The sequence below is a fragment of the Nicotiana tabacum genome, chromosome 4 (genome assembly GCF_000715075.1).
Source record: "Nicotiana tabacum cultivar K326 chromosome 4, ASM71507v2, whole genome shotgun sequence".
NCBI lineage: Eukaryota > Viridiplantae > Streptophyta > Magnoliopsida > Solanales > Solanaceae > Nicotiana > Nicotiana tabacum.
This window is the reverse complement of record NC_134083.1, coordinates 87,083,373-87,110,214: the sequence shown is the minus strand read 5'-3', so window position 1 is coordinate 87,110,214 and position 26,842 is coordinate 87,083,373. Positions and strand designations below refer to the sequence as shown.

At 38.5% G+C, this 26,842-nt stretch overlaps 1 protein-coding gene across 1 annotated transcript; it reads right to left on the bottom strand.

Moving 5' to 3' along the window:
• Nucleotides 1-18,447: 18,447 nt before the first annotated feature.
• On the bottom strand, nucleotides 18,448-20,393 carry LOC107804640 (alcohol acyltransferase 9). The gene has a single exon (XM_016628559.2). It carries the CDS (start codon nucleotides 20,156-20,158, stop codon nucleotides 18,857-18,859), a length of 1,302 nt encoding a protein of 433 aa, XP_016484045.1. The 5' UTR covers nucleotides 20,159-20,393; the 3' UTR covers nucleotides 18,448-18,856.
• Between the last annotated feature and the right edge of the window lie 6,449 nt (nucleotides 20,394-26,842).

Genomic DNA, 26,842 nt, shown 5'->3' with positions numbered 1-26,842 from the left:
TCATAGCATTGCGCTTGTAGTAATATATGTTGAGCTTGCAGGACGGTTCTCTCATTTGATTATCTTTCCATCATTGGGCACATTCGAGTTGTTGCTTATTTGGTGCACGGAGTGCACGATATGTAGCTCGAGGTGGTGCTAGTATGGTGTGCCGGTCGAGCAGCTTATACTGGATGAGCTGAGATTATTGGACATAGGATGAGTGCTATCGGATTTGCTTAAGGTACATTTGGAAGAATAATGGCATTAGTTAGCTTAGAATTTGGCCATAGTTCTTGTCGGGCGAGAGAGCACCATGACTTGTTGATCTGATGGGTGGTTATGAGTATCTGTGTGTTTCTTTCATCATTGGTTGTGTACAAAGGTCTAGAACAAGGTTTATTTAATATGAGCTTTGTTGCCGGTACCTAATTTGTTAATGGGCAGCTATTGTGGTCGTGAGTTATTGCTAAGAATATCTAAGTTATATGGTATATCATGTGAGTATATCTTGGGTTATGGTTATGGCTTGATACAGCTTGTTTAGACTTATACAGTGTATAAATATGAGAATCGGGTCTCATGATGAATTTTGGATATTGGAAATTGGGTTCGAAGAGTTATGGACTAAGGTAAAAGTAAGGAACTTTAGTTAGGATGTATTGTCGAGCTTATATGGATTGGGGTGATGTAGGATCACTCATGGTTATATGTGATATGAGTTTATACAGCGATTTGATGTCTTTGGAACGACACTTGGCACGTTCAAAGATGAACATATGTTTAAGTGGGGGAGAATGTAACGACCCGACCGGTTGTTTTGAGCTTTTGCATTCAGTTCGGTGGTTTGATGTCATACGTAGCTTCATATGGTGAATTATAACTTGCGTGTATCGGCGTTTTTGATTTTCGAGTGGTTCGGGATTTACTTAGAAGAATGATTCTCATTTTAGAAGTTATAAATTGGAAGAGTTGACCGGAGTTTGACTTGTGTATTTGATCTCGGATCGGAGTTTTATGGTTTCATTAGGTCCGAATTGTGATTTCGAACTTGGGCGTGTGCCTGAATTTGCATTTGGGTGTTTTTAGAATGTTTTAGCTTGAATTGGTGAAAGTTGGCAATTTGAAGATTTTGAAGTTCATAGGTTTGAACGGGAGTTGATTTCGACGTTATCGGGTTCGTATTATTGTTTCAAAAGTTGGAATATGTTCGTTTTGTTATTTGGGACTTGTGTGCAAAGTTTGGTTAGATTCCGGATTTGTTAGGCTTGAACCGAACGCTTGATTTGAAGTTTGAAGTTTATGGACTTAAGAGATTGATCTTGATCGATGATTCGTAGTTTTGATGTTGTTATATATGATTTAAGGTCTCAAGTAGGTCCGTGTTATGATTTGGGACTTGTTGGTATGTTCGGACGGGATCCCGAGGGGCTCGGGTGAGTTTCGGGGTGGTTTTCGGATTATTTCGGATGGTTTTTGTGTTGTTGGTTTGCTGGTGTCAGGTAAGGCATCGCGATTGCAAGCAGGCGATCGCGTTCGCGAAAAGATAGGTGAGATGGAGGAGATTTGTTCTACGCGTTCGCGGTTTGGGGACCGCGTTCGCGAAGGCTGTGATAGGCTTTGTGCTTTGTACTTCGCGTTCGCAAGTGGGTGTTCGCGGAGAGTGGATTGATCTGTGCATCGCATTCGCTAGGTGTGAAACGCGAACGTGAAGGGTATTTCTGTGGGAGTGACTTTTGTGCTTCGCAATCGCAAAGCTCTTCCCCCGATCGCAATGGGTATCCTTGAAGCACTGTTATAAAGTACTCTATTTCGAAGGTTTTGATTATCTTATCACATTTTGAGCTTGGGATCTCGGATTTGGGCGAGTTGGAGGGGAGTTTCACCACATGGATTGGTGTAAGTATTGTTTATTTAGATTTGATTATTTTACATGATTCTATCTTTGATTTTTGCATTGGAATGATGGATTTAAAAAAGAAATTAGGGATTTTGTTAAAACTTTTTAAAAGTGAATATTAGAGATTTGAACATCGATTCGAAGTCGAATTTGAGTAAAAAAAAAATAGTATGGTTGGACTCGTATTCGAATGAGATATCGTAATTTGTGAGTTTTATCGGGTACCAAAGTGCGGGCTTGGGGTGACTTTTTGGTTGACTGTGAGTTTTGATTAAAGATTTGATCTTTATCGATTGGGTTTGTTTCTTATGGAATTATTTGATATTTTTGTGTTGCTTTGGCTAGTTTCGAGCCGTTAGAAGGTCGATTTGTGCGGGATGGTAGTTCTAGAGTATTGTTTTGGCTTGGTTGAGGTAAGTATCTTACCTAAACTTGGTTGAGATAGTAGTTGCCTGAGTTATTTGTGATAGCTACATGCTATGAGTGGCGAATATATGTGGGGATTGAGTCCATGTGCGTGCACCGGGGTATTTTCATGCTCGTGTTAGTATATAGGCTATTATATGCCTTGGATTATTTGCTAAGCTTCATGTTATGATATTTCTTATGTTTGTACCCCTCCGTGAGCTATTTGAACCATGTTTGAGGTTATATAGAGGCTAATCTCCTGATTGAAACTAATAATTACTACTTTCGTGATGTAATTGCTTGATTTGAGTTATGGTAGCGCACTTGTGTCATGAACCAAATCGAAGGGTCATGACGGGCACCTCTGCATTCGCGAATAAGGAAACCAAAACAATAGTTTATCTGCTTTCAATGCGATTTGGATTGGACTGGTAGTCTGTGACCATACCGGGTGGATTGTGATATTGAGTCTGTGATCACGCCAGGCGGATTGTGATATTGAGCTTGTGACCACACCGGACGGATTGTGATTATTGCCATATGAGTTGTCGTTACTATTGATATATTATTGGCACATGAGTTGTCCGTGTAACACGTGAGTTATCCGTGCGGATCCGATAATTTGATTTTATTGGCACGTGAGTTGTCCATACACCACGTGAGTTATCAATGTTGTTGATATTATTAGCCCGTGAGTTATCCGCGCAGCGTGTGGATATGTATTCATCCCCCTAGGGTCACCCTCTCATGTGTTTTCTTGATGGTGTACACACGGATTGTGAGAAACCGGCGGGTTTCTGTTTGATGTGGGCTATGAGAGAGTTGATCAGTGGTTTGATTCGGTTATTGAATTAATTATGTGGACTTTAGAGCCGTATTGTGATTTCTATTTGGATCGGGTTGCGCACTGCAACGGATTGATATTTGGTAATTGTATTTCATCTTTACTTGCAATTTTCTTGACTGCTTACTTGATTTATGCATATCTTCCTTATATATTGGATTGTTGACTGAGCAGAGTACGTTAAGTTATTATGTGCACTAAGGTGATTTTATATGTGATTTCATGATTTGATCATATTATTGTTTTGTACTTGTTGGAGTTATGAATTGCACAGGTGATTGGAGAGTATCATTTATAATTCTTACTTCTATTACCTCATCAAGGTTAGTTATAATACTTGTTGAGTACATAGGGTCGATTGTATTCATACTACACTTCTGCACCTTGCGTGCAGATCTTAGAGTTGAGATGTTGTGGATGACGGGAGTTGGCACTGAAGATGTACTTGCTTTCTGGACATAGCTACCACTTGTCCCTGGTAGTTTTAGATTTGTGATATGTTTATGTATATTTCAAACAGATGTTGTATTTATTTTCATACCAGCTTTGTAAATCTAAGTCTTAGTGGCTCATGACTTGTACTATCAATCTTCGGGTTATTGTATGGGGAATTTTTTTATTTCACTTATTGTTTTATTATTATTTTCATTAAAATTGTATTGATTGTTATTTAGCTTACCTAGAGGGTTGGGTTAGGTAATATCACGACCGGATGGATTTTTGGGCAGTTACAGTAACATAATGAAACGAATTAGAAAGAGAAGGTATCAGAGATTTGTAACATAAATTTCATGTCTGAGAGTATTCTAGACAAGAAAATGATGACAAAACTGCACAATTTGATTTAAGGAAATTAATGGTTTCAATCTCTCGAATGTTTCTTGTTCAAAGGGTGTCCTCTAGTTTTTCTTTTTAAATATAGACTAAAAGATTTGAGTATTTTTTTTGGGTGATGAACTCAAATTTTAATGGATTAAAATTTGATTTTGAATTATAATCTTGAACATGATTTTGATTTTACATCATGAACACTTCAATGGTCGAATTTCGGTCGGGGAATTCCAACATGAGCGTGTTGAATCATGTTTGTCATCATTCTTGAACTAAAAAGCTTGAAATATTTAGAGAAATATATACATGATCGAAGTTCCGATCCTGTTCTTTGAGCTCTCTGCTTCTCTTTGTAAATTCAAATGTCATTTTGGCTTTATGGAAGATCCATATTTCTAGTTGCGGACACAGAAAATTATATTAAAGAAAAACTCCTTTGTTGGCTCACTTGAGTAAAATCACATTTTAATTAGTATGAACCTATCACATGCACGATATGCATGCATACTTGATAGGCTTTTTGGGTTGACTTGGCAATCCAACTTGACACGTGGCATGATCTCTTTGATTTTTCATTGACTTGGTACGTTGTTTCACTTGACACGTGACACATATTTGATCTGTTCGAATAAGGTAACAATCTAATGAACCTTGTGTTTATCGGAAAAATCGGATAATGTTAGATTTTGTGTATGGTTCTAAGGATATGCGATACAATTCGATATAAATCGTGTAGAGAAATAGAGATACGTATATTATTGACTATGAGAATGCAAATAGTGGGCAATAAGAATGAATGAGATAAAGTAAAGCAAACACAAAGGGATGTCTTTCAGTCTAAGAAGTGATTTTTTGTCGCTGCTCTTTAGCTTACTAGGATTCCCCCTTTTATAGAAGAGGGTCATTACAAAAAATAATAAAATAAAGCATATAGTGGAAGGCCCATGATGAGTAGTCTCTTCCTTGATTCCCGCCAAGATTCTCTCTCTTGGTGCGGTCGCAACGGCTCTTGTCTGTGCGCTCGATACTGGCTCGAACTCGTTACTGGGTCGGTCCCTTCGGTCTTGGCTTGAGTTCGACCTTCAAGATGGGCGTCACGCATTTCCGACCTCGAAGCAGTGCCTTGCGGATCGATTCGGTCATGGGCTCGATAGGGTTATCGAGCCGACTCCTCGAGCGACCTTCGGGCTTGAGGCTCGTTAGTACTGACTTCGGAGCTCACTCCCAAAATCTCATTCCGACTTCTTAATACTCGAACTCGATCTAACGTAGGAAGGCCGAAATGTATTTCGACCATATACAGATAGTCCCCTAGTTTCTCACGAAGGATGCGGTGAGAATCGATGTGATTTTTGGTGGTTCGATCGGGTCATAAGCTGACATTTTCACAGGGATCGATTATGACTTATGTGATAGCTGTCCTATCGATTCAGCCTTTCAAGGTATTTAATGTTTGTCAGATAGCGGTCGGCCACCTGTGATATTGAACCGTCACGATGCGATCCTATAAATAGCTCTTCCATCTATCATTTACTTCTTTCACGCGTTCACTCCCCCAAATTTCCTTATCTTTTATTCCTTTCTTGTTGCAACCATGGTGTCGTCAATTTTTCACTTTTCTTTGTCTTTCTTACTTCCATATCAATGGCCAAGACTTCGAAAACTGTGCCTCAGAAGGAGAAAGCTTCTTCTTCACGACCGTCCGGCGACAAGGCGCCGGTGGAGCCGTCCACCTATGACTACACTCCCGGCCCGTGTACTCTAAAGATCAATTTTAAGATTGAGAATCCTTCATCCATCCCGGGTCGATGCGAGCACGTGTCGATGTATATGTGCTCTATAACGGAGGGTCATCTCGAGGCCGTTAGAAAAGACTGTAACTGGGGTTCCGAGGTTGTGTTGCAAATTCCATCCCCTGAAGAGAGCGTTGTCACCCATGGGGAGGGGTTTTTAAGTGTTTACACTTATCCCTTCACATTGGGTCCTGTCGACCTGGTTATCATCAATTTTTGCAAGAGATATCAGGTCACCCTTGGTCAGATTCATCCCTCTCTGTGGCTTATAGTAATCCTATTTCGCTTCTTCTCAACCAAAGCCGGGGGCTGGATTTTTCCCTGAATCACCTCATACGGTTGTATCGGCCTCAAATCTTTCGAGGATTAATCAGACTTCATCGTCAAGCATCGAAGGCTTTGATATCGAGCATCGACGAAGACAAGGATCGGGGTTGGATGGGGCGTTACATTCGGGTGAGGACCCGTGACCTTATTCCGGAAGAGAAGATGCCGTTCCCCTAGGAATGGAATTTCGACCGTAAGTTGTTCTCATAAGACGTTGCCTTTTGTATCCTTTCTTGAATTATTTTATTTTTGATGTTTCTTCCCGATATACATCTGCCCCTTGGATGCCACAAGCGGTGCCCGACCTCGAGGATTGGGTTCGGAAGTTAGCCTCGACTTCCTCTTATGCCGAACGCGCTTGGCGTGATTTGGAGAAAGGCAGATGGGAAGCCAAGAACCATCGTAAGGTTTTACTTCTCGTTTCCTTCGAAGCGCTCTTTGTGCTCCATTCGTTACCGATTTCCTTTCATGCAAGCGTAACCAAGGACGCCGCTTTGAGGCCTTCGAGCGTTAAAGATGGAACCAAGTCCCCAGTCCCAAAACCGAGGAAAGACAAGAAGCGTAAAGCTACCTCTCGATCAGAGGGCCCCAAGTCCAAAACTCAAAGGGTGAGGAGGAAAGCAATTGCCTTTTCGATTGACTCGGTCCAACGACTGAGAGAAGAAGAACAAGACGAAAAAGAAGGAGAGGAAGAAGGAGCCTCCTTGGCTTTGGTGTCCCGATCTGCCAGAGCTATCGAGGTCACCGAATCTCCTGAACCGATGGCAGCTGTACCGGTCGGGGTTGACTCCGGGATCCCGAGTCTTGATCGGAACGCCCCAATCAAGTTCGAGTGTTAAAAAGTCGATCGATTTCGAGTGTTAAAAAGTCGGAATGAGATTTTGGGAGTAAGCTCCGAAGTCAGTACTAACGAGCCTCGAGCCTGAAGGTCGCTCAAGGAGTCGGCTCGATAACCCTATCGAGCCCATGACCGAATCGATCTGCAAGACACTACTTCGAGGTCGGAAATGTGTGACGCCCATCTCGAAGGTCGAACTTGAGCCAAGACCGAAAGGCCCGACCCAATAACGAGTTCGAGCCAGTATTGAGCTCACAGACAAGAGCCGCTGCGACCGCACCAAGAGAGAGAATCTTGGCGAGAATCAAGGAAGAGACTAGTCATCATGGGCCTTCCACTATATGTTTTATTTTATTGTTTTTTGTAATGACCCTCTTCTATAAAAGGGAGAATCCTTGTAAGCTAAAGGGCAGCGACAAAATATCACTTCTCAGATTGAAAGACATCCCTTTGTGTTTACTTTACTTTATCTCATTCATTCTTATTGCCCACTATTTGCATTCTCATAGTCAAGAATATACGTATCTCTATTTCTCTATACGATTTATATCGAATTGTATCGCATATCCTTAGAACCATACACAAAATATAACGTTATCCGATTTTTTCGATAAACAGTTTGGCGCCCACCATGGGGCTAAGGGTAACAGTGATCGTTTGATACAAATCTAAAGTACACGCCAGCTTGCAACTTCAAAACAGCAATGGCTTTACCTATCGACCACGAAGCCGGCCTTCAAGATGAAACCAACAACTTGGCACCGGAGCCGGAAGGCCAATTAACGATGGCACCGAGGCTCGAATCGAAGTACCCAAAATTCGAGCCGAAATACCATTGGATGTCAATTCACAAATAGCTTTGGAGGCGAATCTGCGTTCCGAACCAGAAAGAAGCATTCAGGGCGGTACTCGATCCGTAGCCCGAGACACCCAAAATGCGGGGGAAATCGGGGCCAGATTACGGATGATTTTTGAGATGCTACAAGCCCAACAAGTAGCGATAGCTCAGTTACATAGCCAAACTCGCGCACAAAGCAGGCCGGATTCCAATCCACTTCGAGAAATCACCCCCAGAACAGAGCCCACCATAGTTAAATGAAACGAGCAAGAATCGGGGACTACTCCTGGAATTACTAAATTGCTCGAGGAACTCACAAAATGAGTCGAAGCGAATGAAAAGAGAGTGGAAACATACAATGCCAGGGTCGATCAAATCCCGGGGGCTCCACCAATGATAAAAGGGCTTGATTCGAAAAAATTCATACAAAATCCTTTTCCCTCGAGTGCGGCACCAAAACCAATCCCCAAAAAATTTTGTATGCCCGAAATTCCCAAATATAACGGTACGACCAATCCTAACGAACATGTCACCTCTTACACATGTACCATCAAAGGTAACGATTTGGAGGACGATGAGATCGAATCCGTGTTGTTGAAAAAGTTCGGGGAGGCCCTCTCGAAGGGAGCAATGATCTGGTATCACAATTTACCACTAAATTCCATTGATTCTTTTGCCATGTTAGCAAATTTGTTCGTAAAGGCATATGCTGGTGCCACAAAGGTTGCAACAAGGAAATCAGACCTCTTCAAAGTAAAGCAAAGGGAGAATGAAATGCTGAGGGAATTCGTATCCCGATTTCAAATGGAACGCATGGAATTACCACCGGTCATAGACGATTGGGCCGTACAAGCTTTCACCCAAGGGTTGAACGAGCTAAGTTCGACAGCATCACATCGGCTGAAACAAAATTTGATCGAGTATCCAGCGATAACCTGGGCAGATATACACGACCGATACTAATCGAAAATTAGGGTCGAGGATGATCAGTTAGGAGCTCTGTATGGACCCGTGCATCAGAACAGGACAGCTACTAAAAACCAAAAGGAGATCGACAGAGAACAAAGGTCGAACAGAGATCGATATCGACCGTACATCCCAGATCGGGTGAACAACAATTTAGCACGCAATACAGTTCGGAACAATCGAAGGAATGATCGAGGGCAAAATTCTCGGGGACTTATGAGTAAGAGAGGCTTTGATAAATATGCCAATCCTATAGAAGCACCTCGATTATCAGAATATAACTTCACCGTTGGTGCATCCGCTATCGTGTCGGCCATCGAATGGATCAAAGACACCAAATGGCCTCGACCCATGCAGACCGATCCTGCCCAAAGAAATCCCAATCAAACGTGCGAATATCATGGTACCCATGGCCACAGAACGGAAGATTGCAGGCAACTAAGAGAGAAAATAGCCCGCTTATTTAACAAAGGGCACCTTCGGGAATTTCTGAGTGATAGGGCGAAGAACCATTTTAAAAACAGGGATTTCATCAAGCAAAACGAGCAAGAAGAACCGCAGCACGTCATTCACATGATCATCGGCGGCATCGATACCCCTCAGGGACCAGTGCTTAAACACACTAAAACATCAATTGTGAAGGAAAAGCGATCTCGGACTCAAGATTACGTACCCATGGGGACTTTGTCCTTCGATGATGAAGATGCAGAAGGGGTCATCCAACCTCATAACGACGCACTGGTAATATCCGTACTCATGAATAAAACTAAAATTAAGCGTGTGTTAATCGATCCAGGTAGCTCGGCTAACATCATCCGATTGAAGGTAGCATAGCAGCTCAGCCTACAGAATCAGATCGTACCCACAACTCTGGTTCTAAATGGGTTTAATATGGCATGTGAAACCACCAAAGACGAGATAATCCTACCAATAAACGTGGCCGGAACTATCCAGGAAACAAAGTTTCACGTGATCGAAGGCGATATGAGATACAACGCCCTTTTCGGAAGGCCATGGATCCACAACATGAGAGCTGTACCTTCGACCCTACACTAGGCCCTCAAATTCCCGACATCGAGAGGTGTCAAAATGGTGTACGGAGAACAACTAGCCGCAAAGGAAATGTTCTCCATCGAGGAAGCTAAACCAATGTCCTCACCTTCACCGATAAAAGGATCGGGCTCAGAAGGAGAACGAGACACCAAATAGAAATCACAGACATCGGCTTCGACCCAGCCAGATAACCAGAAGATCGAACAGGATGATGATAAAAGAGTCCCTTGATCTTTCATGATTCCCGATGACTCCGACGCTACTAAATCAACAATCGAGGAACCAGAGCAAGTCACATTAATCGAGCACTGGCCCGAGCGAAAGGTATACTTGGGAAAGGGGTTGAGCTCCGAACTCAGGAAGAAACTCGTTCAACTTCTTATCGATAACATCAATTGTTTTGCCTAGTCCCATTTAGATATAACAGGGATCCCGCCGGACATAACAACACATCGGCTAAGTTTGGACCCCAGGTTCAGACCGGTGAAGCAAAAGAGAAGACCCCAGTCCGAGGGAAAGCACGCATTCATAAAGGACGAGGTAACCAAGCTTCTCAAAGTAGGGTCTATTCGGGAGGTGAAATATCCTGAATGGTTAGCCAACGTAGTTGTAGTGCCTAAAAAGGGGAACAAACTTAGAATGTGTGTAGACTATAAGAATTTGAACAAAGCATGCCCCAAAGATTCATTTCTGCTGCCCAACATCGATCGCATGATCGATGCCATGGCCGGCCACGAGATCCTCATTTTTCTCGATGCCTATTCCGGGTATAATCAAATCCCGATGAACCCGGAGGACCAGGAAAAGACTTCATTTGTCACCAAATATGGAACGTATTGTTATAATGTGATGCCCTTCGGGCTAAAGAATGTAGGGGCTACTTACCAATGCCTAGTAAATAAAATGTTCGAAGAACAAATAGGAAAATCAATGGAAGTTTATATTGATGACATGCTAGTTAAATCCCTGCGCACAGAGGACCATTTGACCCATTTGCAGGAAATGTTCGAAATTTTGAGGAAATACAACATGAAGCTCAACCCCGAAAAATGTGCTTTCGGGGTCGGGTCGGGCAAGTTCCTCGGCTTCATGGTGTCACATCGGGGAATAGAGATTAACCCCGATAAAATTAAGGCCATCGAAGACATCGTTGTTGTGGACAGCGTGAAAGCCGTACAAAGGCTAACGGGTCGGATTGCAGCCTTAGGCCGGCTCATTTCAAGATCATCTGATCGAAGTCATAAATTTTTCTCTCTACTCAAAAAGAAGAACGATTTTGCTTGGACCTCGGAGTGCCAACAAGCATTAGAGGAACTAAAACGATATCTATCAAGCCCACCACTACTTCACACCCCAAAAATAGACGAAAAACTTTGTTTGTACTTGGCAGTATCAGAAGTCACCGTAAGAAGTGTCCTAGTTAGAGAAGAGCAAGGTACGCAATTCTCCGTTTATTATATGAGTCGAACCTTAGGAGAAGCGGAAACTAGATATCCACTCCTAGAAAAATTGGCACTTGCACTCATAAGCGCCTCTAGAAAGTTAAGGACGTACTTTCAATGTCATCCCATATGCATATTAACCACTTACCCGCTTCGTAATATTTTGCACAAACCCGAGTTATCAGGCCGACTGGCCAAATGGGCCGTCAAACTCAATGGGTACGATATCGAATATCAACCCCGTACGGCTATCAAGTCTCAAATTTTAGCAGACTTCGTGGCTGATTTCACGCCAACCCTCGTACCCGAAGTCGAAAAAGAATTCCCGTTGAAATCAGGTACACCATCGGGGGTATGGATACTTTTTACAGACGGGGCTTCGAACGTGAAAGGGTCTGGGCTGGGCATAGTTTTGAAACCACCCACGAGTAACACTATTAGGCAATCTATTAAAACTATCAGGTTGACTAACAACGAGGCCGAGTATGAAGCCATGATTGTAGGTCTCGAGCTAGCTAGAAACTTGGGAGCAGAAGTCATTGAAGCCAATTGCGACTCTTTGCTGGTGGTGAGTCAAGTAAACAAAACCTTCGAAGTTCGAGAAGGTAGAATGCAAAGGTATTTAGATAAACTGCTTGTTACTTTGCACCATTTCAAACAATGGACTTTACGGCATGTTCCACGAGAACAGAATAATGAGGCCGATGCCCTTGCAAATTTGGGATCATCGGTCGAGGTAGATGACTTGGGCTCGGGGAATGTTGTTCAACTTTCGAGATCGGTAATCGAAGACAGTCACGCCGAGATAAATTCTACAAGCTTAACCTAGGATTGGAGAAACAAGTATAGTGAATACTTAAAGAGCGAAAAGCTCCCATCGGACCCTAAAGATTCTAGGACCCTACGGACTAAGGCTGCTCGATTCATGTTGGCTTCGGACGGAACGCTGTACCGAAGAATATTCGATGGACTGTTGGCAGTATGCTTGGGTCTGGGAGATACCGATTACATCCTACGGGAAGTGCACGAGGGCACTTGCGGGAATCACTCTGGGGCCGATACATTAGTTCGAAAAATAATCAGAGCAGGGTATTATTGGACCGATATGGGCAAAGATGCGAAGGAATTTGTTCGTAAATGTGACAAATGTCAAAGGTTTGCACCAATGATCCATCAACCCGGAGAGCAACTCCGCTCAGTCCTATCCCCATAGCTGTTCATGAAATGGGGAATGGATATCATCGGCCCTCTTCCATCGACCCCAGGTAAAGCCAAATTTATTTTATTTATGACTGACTATTTTTCTAAATGGGTTGAAGCGCAGGCGTTCGAGAAAATAAGAGAGAAAGAAGTTATAGACTTTATTTGGGATCATATCATATGTCGATTCAGGATACCCGCCGAAATAGTATGTGACAATGGAAAATAATTCATTGGCAGCAAAGTAATAAGATTCCTCGAAGACCACAAAATAAGAAGGATAATATCAACGCCATACCACCCCAGTGGGAATGGACAGGCCGAATCAACGAACAAAACTGTCATTCAAAACCTAAAGAAGAGGTTGAACGACGCTAAAGGAAAATGGAGAGAAATCATGCCCGAAGTCCTTTGGGCATATCGGACGACATCAAAATCCAGTATGGGGCGACCCCATTCTCCTTAGTATATGGGTCCGAAGCATTGATATCAGTCGAAGTTGGTGAACCCAGTGCCATATTTTGATTCGCGATGGAAGAATCAAATAACGAGGCTATGAATACCAGCCTCGAACTATCGAACGAAAGACGAGAAGCTGCTCTCGTCCAATTGGCCGCCCAAAAGCAGCGAATCGAAAGATATTATAATCGAAGAACCAAACTACGCCATTTCAAGCCCGGGGACTTAGTGTTAAGAAAAGTTACCATCAATACCCAAAATCCGAAGGAAGGAAAACTAGGACCGAATTGGGAAGGACCATATCAGGTGCTCGAGAACATTGGAAAGGGATCGTACAGGCTCGGCATTATAAACGGCAAACAGCTATCAAGCAGCTGGAATGCATCACATCTAAAACGATACTACTACTAAGGTACGATCTTTCCATATTCATTTACATTTCAAAACTGACCCCTGCAGAAGTCCGAACGAGGGCTAAGATGGATCTTTCGCTTGAAAGCACGCGTTGCACTCTTTTTCCCTTAGACCGGTTTTATCCCAAATGGGTTTTTCGGCAAGGTTTTTAATGAGGCAACTATTGATCGTGCTGCACTTACAACAATATCCGAGGCCTCTTTACAATCGACCTCGAATACTGAGGGGGCATTAGGCCCTCAAATATATCGAGTTCAGATGCAAGAGAGTTATTTCACAATAACAGGGTTCCAATAGGAAAAATTGTAAGTGCCAAATGGTCGAAACGAACCATGCTCATGTAGACTGGCCCGAACCCAGGCGCGAAACATTGTAATAACGTGAGAAGAAAGTTCTCTTCTTTATCGGCATCTTATATCCAAGGAAAATTCCTCTATTTGGAGATTTATTATGCAAACAGAATCAAGTTAAATTCGACCATTATGCCTATGGGCTACATTGCATCAAGTTCAAATCATTCACTCGACTGATAAGCCTACGGGCTACTTTTTATTTCGAGTTCGAGTAAGTACTCACTCGACCACTAAGCTTACGGGCTACTTTGACCATTACGCCTACGGGCTATATTGCATCGAATTCGAATCATTCACTCGACTGATAAGCCTACGGCTACTTTTTATTTCGAGTTCAAGCAAGCACTCACTCGACCACTAAGCCTACGGGCTACTTCGACCATTACGCCTACGGGCTACATTGCATCGAGTTCGAATCATTCACTTGACTGATAAGCCTACGGGCTACTTTTTATTTCGAGTTCGAGCAAGCACTCACTTGACCACTAAGCCTACGGGCTACTTCGACCATTACGTCTACGGGCTACATTGCATCGAGTTCGAATCATTCACTCGACTGATAAGCCTACAGGCTACTTTTTTATTTCGAGTTCGAACAAGCACTCACTCGACCACTAAGCCTACGGGCTACTTCGACCATTACGCCTACAGACTGCATTGCATCGAGTTCGAATCATTCACTCGACGACTAAAGCCTACGGGCTACTTTTATTTCGAGTTCGAGCAATCACTCACTCGACCATCACGTCCATGGGCTACATTACTTCAAGTTTGAATCATTTACTCGACGATTAAAGCCTACGGGCTACTTTCACTTCGAGTTCAAGCAATCACTCGACTATTATGCCTACGAATTATATTTCTTCAAGTTCGAATCATTAACTCAACTAGTAAGCCCAAGGGCTACGTCACTTCGAACAAATCAATAATAGAGACTACAAAGTTCAAATTTGATTGAATTGTTAAGTTGTCTTCACAAATCGGCCAAAGTTGTCTATATACAAAAATTTCTACATGATTGATTACAAACGTACAAAAAAAAAACTATGAACTAAGCTTCCTGATCATCCTCAGGGGAGTTTGCTTCTCTATCAGGCTCTCCCCCATACTCGGATCCGCTCATGTTACCGCCATCTGACAAGCATTAAATACCTTGAAAGGCTGAATTGATAAGACAGCTATCACATACGTCATAATCGATCCCTGTAAAAACGTCGGCTTATGAACCGATCGAACCACCAAAAATCACATCGATTCTCACCACATACTTCATGAGAAACGAGGGGACTATCTGTATACGGTCGAAATACATTTCGGCCTTCCTACGTTCGATCGAGTTCGAGTGTTAAAAAGTCGGAATGAGATTTTGGGAGTGAGCTCCGAAGTCAGTACTAACGAGCCTCGAGCCCGAAAGTCGCTCGAGGAGTCGGCTCGATAACCCTATCGAGCCCATAACCGAATCGATCCGCAAGGCACTACTTCGAGGTCAAAAATGCGCGATGCTCATCTCAAAGGTCGAACTCGAGCCAAGACCGAAAGGCCCGACCCAGTAACGAGTTCGAGCCAGTATCGAGCTCACAGACAAAAGCTGTTGCGACCGCACCAAGAGAGAGAATCTTGGCGGGAATCAAGGAAGAGACTAGTCATCATGGGCCTTCCACTATATGCTTTATTTTATTATTTTTTGTAATGACGCTCTTCTATAAAAGGGGGAATCCTTGTAAGCTAAAAGGCAGCGACAAAAAATCACTTCTCAGATTGAAAGACATCCCTTTGTGTTTACTTTACTTTATCTCATTCATTCTTATTGTCCATTATTTGCATTCTCATAGTCAAGAATATACGTATCTCTATTTCTCTACACGATTTATATCGAATTGTATCGCATATCCTTAGAATTATACACAAAATCTGACGTTATCCGATTTTTTCGGTAAACTCCTTGTGCTAATGGAATGAGCTCATTCTGTAAAGCGCAAGTAAATCAGAAAGATATAGTTTGACTTAACGAATAACTCATTATATTATCTCACTATATTTGTTTGAACCAACGTCTTGAATTTATGATTTATGAACCATATTCATGCTCCTAATCCTAGACCTAGGAAATAATTTATGATTTATTTCTTCTTCCGTTGGAAGATTTAATTGCTAGTTTGGAATATTGTAATAGTTGGAGATGAACTCTTCTATTTGTGTATAAGATTCTAATTATCCCTTTCAATACAATATGGATTCACTAATATACCATATAATAACATCTGTCCTTCCATCCTAATCGAATTGATAACCCCATATTATCTTTTTACGTATGTATAATTGTAACAGAGCATATCATCTCATTTTACTTCTCTTCACGTACGACTAGTTGTTTTTACTTATAGTAACTTGTAGACTTGCATCTCCTCTTGAAATACTAAGGAAATGGTTTTCTGTCTTTTGTATTGATTGAAAAATAGGCAAGACACGTGGACTAACAATACGGTGACAAATGGCATTTCCATCAAGTTAACAAAGAATAATGATGAGGTACGGTTAAAATACCCACGAGATTTATAGAAGAAGGTATCGTATGTGACAACTGGAAAAGAAGAAATAGGCACAAGATGCGTGAAGGCCATAAATGAGGAAGATTTATGAATAGTTGCAAATATGGAAAGAGAATCGGCGTTATCCATAATTACACGCGATCACCTATTATTACCATAACCGTTACGAGTAATTTCAATAACGGATAATTAATGCAGTTAATGTCAGTAATGGGTAGGAATTAAGTGAGAGGGAACCGTTACATCTTTGTATCCTTATATAAGGGTTCTTACCTTATTGTGTACGATCATCAGAATACTAAAAAATAAATGCAATTAGTCTCTTACTTTTGTATCGTGCTTGATTGAAGATTCTTGTTCACAAATTCTTTGGAGAAAATAACGATCATCAATAAGATTTCTCTCCTTTGTTTATATAATAATCACATTTCAATTGCTTAGCAAATATATTTTATTCTCTTATTTTTGAAAAAGTGATATAAACTTGGTTATTCGAAATCCGATTTATTCAAATATTGACTTTGACCGCAAAAATTATTTTTTGGTTAAACATCTTCATTTTCAATTTGAATAGAAGAAAATAATAATGCAAAGATCTCTTATGCGTAATTTTCAGATATCTTATGTATTTAACACTTGTTTGGCTATAGCTTATGAGTATATTTTTTCAAAATAAATTTTGAAAACACTGTTTGTATATGGAACATGATCGATTTTTGAAAAAATTCTGAATTTTTTTTCAGGTTCCCAAAAATTTTGTTAGGGCAGTTTTTGGGTGAAACTTTGTCTTCCACTCACAAAACTTTAAGTTTTTTTCAATTAAAATATATGTCCAAAAACAACTTTAACTTCTAAAAATTATTTTTCAACACAACTTCAAAAATTATTATTCAAGTTTTTACCAAACATATTTCAATCACTAGCTTAAAATAATATGAGCATAAGGAAATAAGGAATCATATTCTAATATCAAAGCCCCTGGCAGATCCTCTGAAACGAGGCACCAAACTTTTTGGGATCACTCCTCAGAGATAGTTGTTTCCAAGGCCCAAAAGCTAAACATACTAGCAAGGCCCACGAATGGGATTCTTCTTTTTATGAAAGACACCACTAGTATTCCCCCTTAGTACGTCTGATTTGTCCCTCTACTCTCGTAAATAAGCCTTATTTACCCTCTGTTTACGTGTTTTATCAAAAATATACCTACGATTATACATTAGGTTTATATTTACCCTTACACGTTAAAATGGGTTAAATTTGCCCTTCGTTATACTTTAAGATCACATTTACCCCTCTACTCTTCAAAAATGGTTACATTTGCCTTTCGTTATACTTTCTTAACATATTTATCCTTACAATTATACCCTACATTTACCCTCATCCGGTAGATCGCCATGTCCCACCTTTGTTTTCCTACATGGGGCCTATGTGGATTTCTTATTCTTCCAATTTAAATATGGTCACCTATTTAAGATAATTTAACCCGCTCACCCAATTTAAATAAGACTTCATTAACTCCATTGTTGTGCAACTTCTTGTAATTTACTTTGGTTACTGCAATAATTGTGAGTTGTATTAGATTAGTGATTTTGAGTTCAAAGTTATTGTTTGTCAATATGTTGTTGCTGCTATAACTATTGTATTTCGCACAATCTTCATAAATGTCGTATCAGGATTGCTTTTCGTGAATCAATCATGGTCAATTGACCCAGTTTAGACTTTACAGAGTTGTATCTCTACAAACACTTCAAAATATCATTGAGTGATTCATGTCTCCTAACTCCTAGGTATTAAAGGAAAACAAATTAACATAGACAAAAGGTGAAATAATTAAATAAATCAATTAGAGATAACACTATAGTTTCGTTCACTCACTGTTCAAAATTTTCTCGCTCTTCGAAAAACATGGAGCTGACACGGATAAGAGAGATGGACGAGTGGGGGGTTGGGGTGGGGTGGGTGGGGGGTGACGAGCTGACACGGATAATTGTAAGGATAAATATGTCAAGAAAGTATAACGAAAGGCAAATGTAACCCTTTTCGAAGAGTAGAGGGGTAAATATGATCCTAAAGTATAACGAAGGGCAAATGTAACTCTTTTAAACGTTTAAAGGGTAAATATGAACCTAATGTATAACGGTAAGGATATTTTTGATAGAAAAATTAAACGGAGGGTAAACAAAACTTATGATAGTAGAGGGACAAATCACACCCTTATCGGACTTTTAAATTGCAAATTCTCGTTTGCATTTCGTTTCCTTTTCCCTATTACAGTAAAGTTACAGAATAATAATAAAAATAAAGTAAAACCTAATCGCATCTATTCTCTCCTAAAGCATATGCATGTTTGCCTTCGCAAGTTAAAAAATTTGTCTACAGCTACTGAGCTGGACCAAGATTTCTCATGCTCCAGCAATACAATTTTTATACAAAAGGGAAAATTAGGGAAAGTGCCATGCTCAAATATGAAGCAAAAGAATTTCAAAAGTCAACAGTTTCATCTTTTACTCTCTTTTTTCCCTTGGATATACATGCATATATAAAGTCAACATATGTTAGTACGTACTCCTCATTAAATAGGAAAAAAGTAAAAGAAAAGGCCTGTTCTCCTCATTAAAGAGCTAAAGTCATGAAATTGCAGTTATATGGTCCAATCTTGTTGTCAGGTGCCGATGCTCTTCAAAAGATGCAAGTATTTTTCAACAGCAGTAGCAGGGACCGCAACATTTACCTTCACCGAATCCTTGTGATCATACACTGGCAATAATATACAGTACCTATCACAGCAAACTGGCCCTACTTCAACTGGCCTTCCCATTCCTATGTCAACTCTCTCTAGTCCTAGCCTTGACCATTGCGACATTATCAACACGCCCACTGAGTCCGGACTAGTTCCGTTCGAACTCACCGTATCCACCACTTCTCTAACGTACTCATCGTCCACTCTTTCTTTTGCTCTTTTCACTAACCCAGTTGCATAACCCAGCCCTTTCTCGACTAAGTCTTTAGCTGAAGTTTGAGCGCAGCCGAGAACGAAACCGTTGCCGTAGTAACCACTGGGCAAGCTCGGTTTCACTTTGTTCCGTATGTTGATTGTAAACAGTAGTTTTAATGTTTGGTTGGTCGGTAAGTTTAGTGCTGTGGCCCAACTTTTCCATATATGAGCTGAGAGTACTTCAAACGAAGTGCATATTGAGGACTGGCTGTATATTAATTTCTTCAATTCGTTTACTCTTCTTTTGTCGAATATAACTGAAGTGGGTGCGAGTCTTTCTTGATTAAATCGAGAAATAAAACCACAAAGATCAGGAACTTTCTTAAACTCTGGATGATGACTTGTAGATGACTTGTACTTATATGATTTTGGGTCCATGAGATAACGATCCCAAACTGGTTTGGGCTTTAAATCAGTGAATTTTTCCTTACCAGTAGCTAATTCGGCGAATAAGTTGAGGAATTCAGAACTACCAATTCCATCGCATAGACAATGATTGAACCCGACAGCTAACGTGGCTGAGCAATCGGAGAGCCACGTCAGCTGTACAACTAATGGTGGGGCCCCTTTAAGCACGTCGACCACTTGTAACGACAAGAGCTTCCGCCACTGTGTTTTATGCCGAGGAGCTGCTTGGAATTCTGACGCCGTTAGATCGGAGACGGCTTGTAAGAAAGCCGCACCCTGGGCTCGACACACTACTTCCAGGCCTGAACCGTTGGTTCGAGCCCTGACTCTTCCGGCTAAAGGGTAGTAAGGAACCAGGGCTCGACCAAGTGCGGACTTGACTTGGTTTACTGTAGCCGCTTTATCTAACCCATGGCGTGATGGCTTGTAAACCAGCAAATATTCGATGGTGAAACGCAAAAAGAGCTGAGAATCTAAAGCAGAAAGTGGGAGAATTTGGATTGGGGTTGGCTCTGAAGGGGTAATTAAAACAACTTCTTTTACAAGAACAGAGCTTGACATTTTGGCATCTAACTTATTGTGATGAGCAATATGTATTATGTGAATAAAGCTAGTTATTGGCAATTACATAATGTATGTATCTAATAAAGGTAGGTTATATATAGAGCATTAACATGTACGGTCTTTTGTGGCCCAGTAGGGGGCAGGATGGAGTGGAGTGGGTTATGTACCTCAAGTTAAAGGAGGACATTATAGTTTTGCTTATTGTGATGCTACCCCATTTATAACGGGAAAGGCAAAGGTTGAAACTTTTAGCAAGAGACAAAAAAATTTAGATGTTTTATTTTTTTTCTATTTAAATTTTGGTGGTAAAATTATTTAACACATGTGTATGACAAATATTTAATGTAAGTAATTGAGATGCATTCAAATAACTATGTAATTATGTAAGTCCATTAATCAGTTTTATACTCCAGTGTTTTAAAGATTTGTGCAAGAATCTAAATAGCGCATTGCTTTATGTAAAAATCAACAAAACCGAATTACGAAAACAATTGAAACAGCTCGGCTTTCACCTTTCTGTCTATTCGGTGGGATGGCCACGAGGCCCATGAAAAGACACGCCCTTTTAATAAAGATTCCAGGATAACAATATAAGAATATATATTTTTAATCGTTTAAAAAAATAATAGTTTATAATATATATATATATATTATATGCTTTTTGGCTAGCGAATGATATTAATTTCAGCCGACTGACTAATTTTGTGATGTGTCCTACCAATATTATAGTGCATCAATTTTCAACTAATTTTGCTTACTCTTTCTGTGTCCCGTTTAATGTGATTCTATATATTATATAATAACAATAATTTAAACTATTAGTTAATTGTTTGGGGAAAAAAGTAGAAGATATACACCCACACAGATTTAATCAGCTGAATATATTTAAATTCTAATAACTTTTGTAAGTTATATAACATGATTAAGTATTAATAAGGATATATTGGAATACATATAGTTTTATAGCACACTATCCACAACCACTCCAAAAACTTCGCTACGTAAAGATTCATATACTACCAAATTAACGTGAAAAATAAGTTATACTGCATCACTAGGGCTCCTAGTAACAAATGCAATCAGCTCTCTTAACTTTGGCATAGACATAAAGGAACCAGAAAAAAGAAGTGCACATGCTTGAGTTTTTTCTACGTTGTAATTCTTGGTAGGTTAGGAAGAGATGAGACAAATTCTGATGAAAAGGAAAATTATCCTTAATTAATGTTTGTTGAAATAGATTAATTATTTTGCAAATTATACCACAAATCTCGTCGATCGTGCTCCTTCGTTGCTTAAAGTAGAGGGTTTTTTAATAATGTGATAAAATAATGCGCTGTCTGTGGGAATGGGAAAGGGAGAGGAAAACTTTATCTAGTGATGCAAAATTAGTGCTTTCTCAATCTCAATTTGTTTATCCATTTTTATTTGGTACCTTTATTTTATCAATTGAAGAGTTGAAGTTGTAATATTTTAAATATTTTGAGAAAAATATATGTTCATATATTGATTTTTATGGTACGAGTAGCAAGAATAGTAAAAGTGGAACCCCTGAAATCGCTATGATTTAAAAATATTACTAAAATAAGAAAAATCGATAACAGTTTTGAACAGCTAAAAATTAAGACAACTACTAGTATTTATGTTCCCAGCTTAAAATTCATATATATATATATATATATATATATATATATATATATATGTTAAAAAATACATTAAATATGTATAAAAATTAAATTTAAAACTCAATTATAAGCTTTTGAAGTCGCTATCCTAAAATCGACAACTCATAAAATTTAAATCATTAATCAACTCTACTTAGAGAGTTAAGGAAAAAATGATTATACTTAAAACGTATATAACTTAAATCTTCCATTCCATTGTACTTATTTGCTTTAGTTCTTTAAATGGAGAGACAAATGGAGGCGGGGGCGTATTGGAATGATTGATGGAGCAAAGGAATAAGTAGAACGTGGGGGAGATGGCAGCAATGGTACAGTAGAAAAGATAAAAACACACATCTCGCCATTTGCCAACAGATTAGCCATGTGCTCATGAGCAGAGATACCCAAAGGACAGCCTGTGGACCAGCCTGGTTTTTGTGTGGAGGCTCTGTTTCTTATATGCATACGGTTCCAGATTTTCGCCCAACGCCTTTGTATTGTCACACCTGAGATTTAATAACAACCAACTAATTAGAGTAGTATTTTGTTTAATTAAACAAATTTGCATTTTATATTCTTGTTATCGATTAGAATTATAGAGTCTAATTACCCTAGCCTTTGATCTATGCAAAGACTTATTGGATGCTTAAATTAGGGTACGAGGAGTTCTATTTCCAAGCTTTGACAGGTGAACAGAAGAGATCCAAACTACTGCCTAGTGAAATGAGGCGCAAAACTAGGGAATTTGTCTATAACTTTGCTGATTCTGTATCCTAGTGATCCATTGGAGCCCAAAAATGGAATTTAATTAGGAATATCTCACAAAAAAATTGTTCTACTTTTTTGAAAGGTATGTATATCACTTAACTCATCTGTAGAAGTTGTGTGTTGGATTTTATATCAGCTAGACGAATATTGTCTTATCAGATTTGTTTTGGTCGTGACACCTTATCTTGCGCTTTCCCGGCTAGCATACATGAGGTCGATCTATGCATTAAATAGTGTGCTTAAACTTGTTGAAAATAAAGCTGGCTTAACGACGTGCCGAATAAAGGGAATCCAACGCAATTTAATAAATAGCCACCCCTTTTGTCTTATTATAATGGCTGAGTACTTAAATTGTTTCTTTAACACGATTTATTAGTTAAATTCTCTCGCTTAATTACTAGTGACTAAATAAACAACTTAATCAACAGAAATTATCTCGTAAACACACGGATCATCACAATTAAGCGCATAAAAATTACATGTCAATAATGTATCTATGGACAACTGAAATAAAGACACGTTTAAAAGGCTTGCTCCTCTATGATTTTCAAAATGTTAACGGAGAAAAGGTAGAACACAAAAATCTAGGAGATACTAGTGACTTACGAGAACTGGACTCTGTAATCCCTCCGTATCCTCAATCGATGTTTATACCGTACTATATCAATGTATTATGATTAAGTAATATTAATTAAAATTAAGTAATAATAGTCTATTAGCAAACGCATTTTGTCATTAATAAACACCGAAGACAAATAAATTTACTATCATCGATCACTATCAAATCATTGCACATAAAATATTCACATTTTTTAGCTGATAATCACCAATAAAGATCAACAACTCCAACATAAGATGTTAGGAGTACTTTCTAAGTAATTAGTTAAGGACATTAGATCAAATCATGTCAAATTCTTCATTTGCGACATGACTAAAGTAGATATTGGCTGTTCCTATATATCTTCGAAAATCACAAAGGTTGGTCCACTATAAAAATTTCGCATAATAATGATACTCTGACTAAAGGCCATTTTTATAACCCTAAGTTCATTTTTAAAAATTCCATTCGTTTAGCCGGCACCCTTGACGTGCTTTTAGTCCAGATTTGAAGCAATATCCAATCTCCTGGAGGCTCTCTCCTTAGCTCCCTTCTAGAAATTATACTAGAAATTATGCAGTAGACTAACATATTTTTCCGTCATTATTTTAACCAAAAGTCTCCTGCATTTACGTGTTTTTTTATTTAATTTTCCACATATACTTTATTATTTTATCATAGTTAGTTATATCAATACATATTAATTTTATCTCAATTTAATATAACTGAATCAAAGTATATTGATATAGTTTTGTTTACCCTTAAAATGAGTAACAATTAAATTTGTACGCGGTTTAAAGGATACATGATCTAATTTAACATGAATGATCTAAGAACAATAAATAATTGAATTAAAAGAAAACAAGACGATCAAACCAAATGTGATGAAATAATTAAGCATGACGTTAGGTTTGAATGGTGGAAACCGGTTCCGATCGAGCCCTCGAGATGGAATTCGGTTGCAACTAAAGAAATGAACAGCGGAATAATACTTGAACAATAGTTAAAAGACAAAAGAAAATTTATTGTTTTGATATGCGTGCTAACGGTGACCCAAAAAATGAAAAGGCTCTCCCCTTTATATAGTAAGGGAGTTTCAATTCTGGGCGTGATCTACGCCGTAATATCCGGTCGATGGCAGATATTTCGGCTCCTCGTTCGTCCTCTTTAACCGTCGTCTAATTTAACCTCGATTCTTTGTTTTGCTTGAGCTTGATTCTTCTCATGTTCAGCCATGCCCGATTCCCCACGTATCATTCGTCCCCCGGGCTTTGATCTCTGCGCGTTCTCGACTTTACCCGAGCCAGCGTCGAACCATGTTATCCCTCGTTTCTTCATCGAAAAATCAGGGGTAACAGACTTTACTCGTACACAAGTTTGAGATAAAAATCCGACTTTGATATGTTTTTCCTTGTAAATATACCAACATTCGTTGTATAAAAAGTGAGACTCTTCTTAATTAACTGCATATGATTCTCCAAGACTAATACACGTAACCATAAGATTGATTCTACGAGGGAAATGGAAAAATAATTAAGATGGATACTATATAGTACTTCAATAGTTGGGGAAAAAAAGAAAGAAAGAAAGAAAGAAGCATATAAGCTACTCTTCATTACAGTTTACTTGACTCTATTTTTTTTAGTTTGTTTCTAACAGAATGATTTATTTTTAAATTTGAAAATAAAAATTAAATTCAAATTTTTATTTATTCTTATTGACAAGCTTTTATAGTCACACAAATAATATGTCATATTTTAGACCATAAAAATTTTATAGCCACATAAATATTGTAGCATATTTTCATATTTATAACTAAATTGTGTCAATTTTACTAGGAGAGTTGACGATTTGGATAATGATAGAATCAGGATTTGTGGGTGTGCAGTGTAATTTATTTTGAAAAATACTTGGAGGAGAAGTAAACGCACAATTATCAAAGACATGCTTTTTGTTGATGTGCTAAAATATTTTGAATCAGTCTGAAATTTTTAAGTTTTATAAAATTGCATGATAACAAGTACTAAACATTTCACCACGCTGCTAATTAATGCTCTTCAAGTAGATTAGCAGCTGAATATACTCCCTACATTTACTTTTAACTGTTCACTATGGACTTTGAACACCCTAAAAAATAATAAATGAAATGCATAATTTATGATGATACTCATATTAATTGATACATATTTTTAATAGAATTGAGAAAATAATTTGAAATGAGAAATTAATATTGTTGGTATAACAGAAAAAAGAAATTATCTTCTATTGATATGCTAAAAGTGACAAGTAAAAAAGAAAATCTATTTTTAGAATACTGTACAAGTAAAAGTGAACGGAGAGAATATATGTTAGAGCATTTGAAAACGCTAGATCTATTTAATAGATTTTGGATCAGTCTGAATTTTGAAATTTTCATAAATTACATGATAACAACGAGAAATAAATATTTAGCCACGCTGCTAATGATTTTTAGGTGGATAGGCATCTGAATATAAATGTTGGAGCATTAGGTGGTATGAAGTGTTAATTATACAGAAGAGACATACACTGCCATTGGTTTTATATATTATGATTGAGTACTAAATAACAGATAATCTAGCTAACAAGTTCAATGTTCTTGAATTGTTTCTAAACAAGAGTACAAAAAGGAGGAGTGGTGTATTTAGAATTTGAAAATTCTGCGACAAACGTAACGTCCAATTCATTTTTTAGTTAGATATGACAGATCTGGCCAACATGAGACAAATAATGTTCTTGTGTTAGTTGATCAAATGGTTATGTCAATTATTCCACCGAAAATTTTGTTAGGAATACAATTTACAGGGTGTTTGAGTAACATTTTAAGTTGACTTGCACCATTTCATTTTCGTAAACACTAAAACTATCTATAAGTCAAAATCAGTAAAACTCATAAGTTAGAGTCAACTAACTTATGACATTTCAATTTATAAGTACTTTTGATTTAAAAAAATTAGATACTACTTATTCCTAATATCTTTTGTAATTTTCAAAATGTCCTCCCAAAAATTTCTTAATTAACTCCATTTCATTTTTGTCTTTTTTCATGTAAAAATATTTTAAGGAAATAGTAAAGCTGAAGAAGAAAAAAATCGAGTAGGTAAGGTAGGCTAGATTACTGTGTACAAAAACCGAAGATATCTGCGGGGCATCAGGCATATTTAGTGGGCGTTTGGACAAGAATTGTAAAATTCCAAAAAAAAAAGTGAAAATTTTTTAAGTAAAATAATATTTGAAAATTAGAGTTGTATTTGAACATGAATATAATTTTGGATTGTTTTTGAAGTTTTGTGAGTAATCTGAGTGAAAATTTTGAAAAACAGCTTTTTGGAGTTTTTCAAAATTTCGAAAAATTTCAAAATACATTTTCAAATAAAAATTAAAAATTTTATGAACAAACGCTGATTTGAAAAGAAAGAAAAATTTTGTTGGAAAAAAAGAAAAATTTCTTATATCCAAACGAGCTAATATTCCGTGGCAGCAGAAGCTATTATTTCAAGTGGGAACAAGAATAGGTAACCAAAAATTAAAGAAGAGATGAGATACGACTAAAAAAATAGGGTTACTTTTAGATGGATATGCATGAATTAAATATGATGATGCTTGCAAAAAGAAAAGGTATTCGAACTGCATGTT

Coding starts and splice junctions, on each gene's coding strand:
- LOC107804640 (XM_016628559.2), bottom strand. CDS start 20,158: ATGTCAAGCTCTGTTCTTGTAAAAGAAGTTGTTTTAATTACCCCTTCA.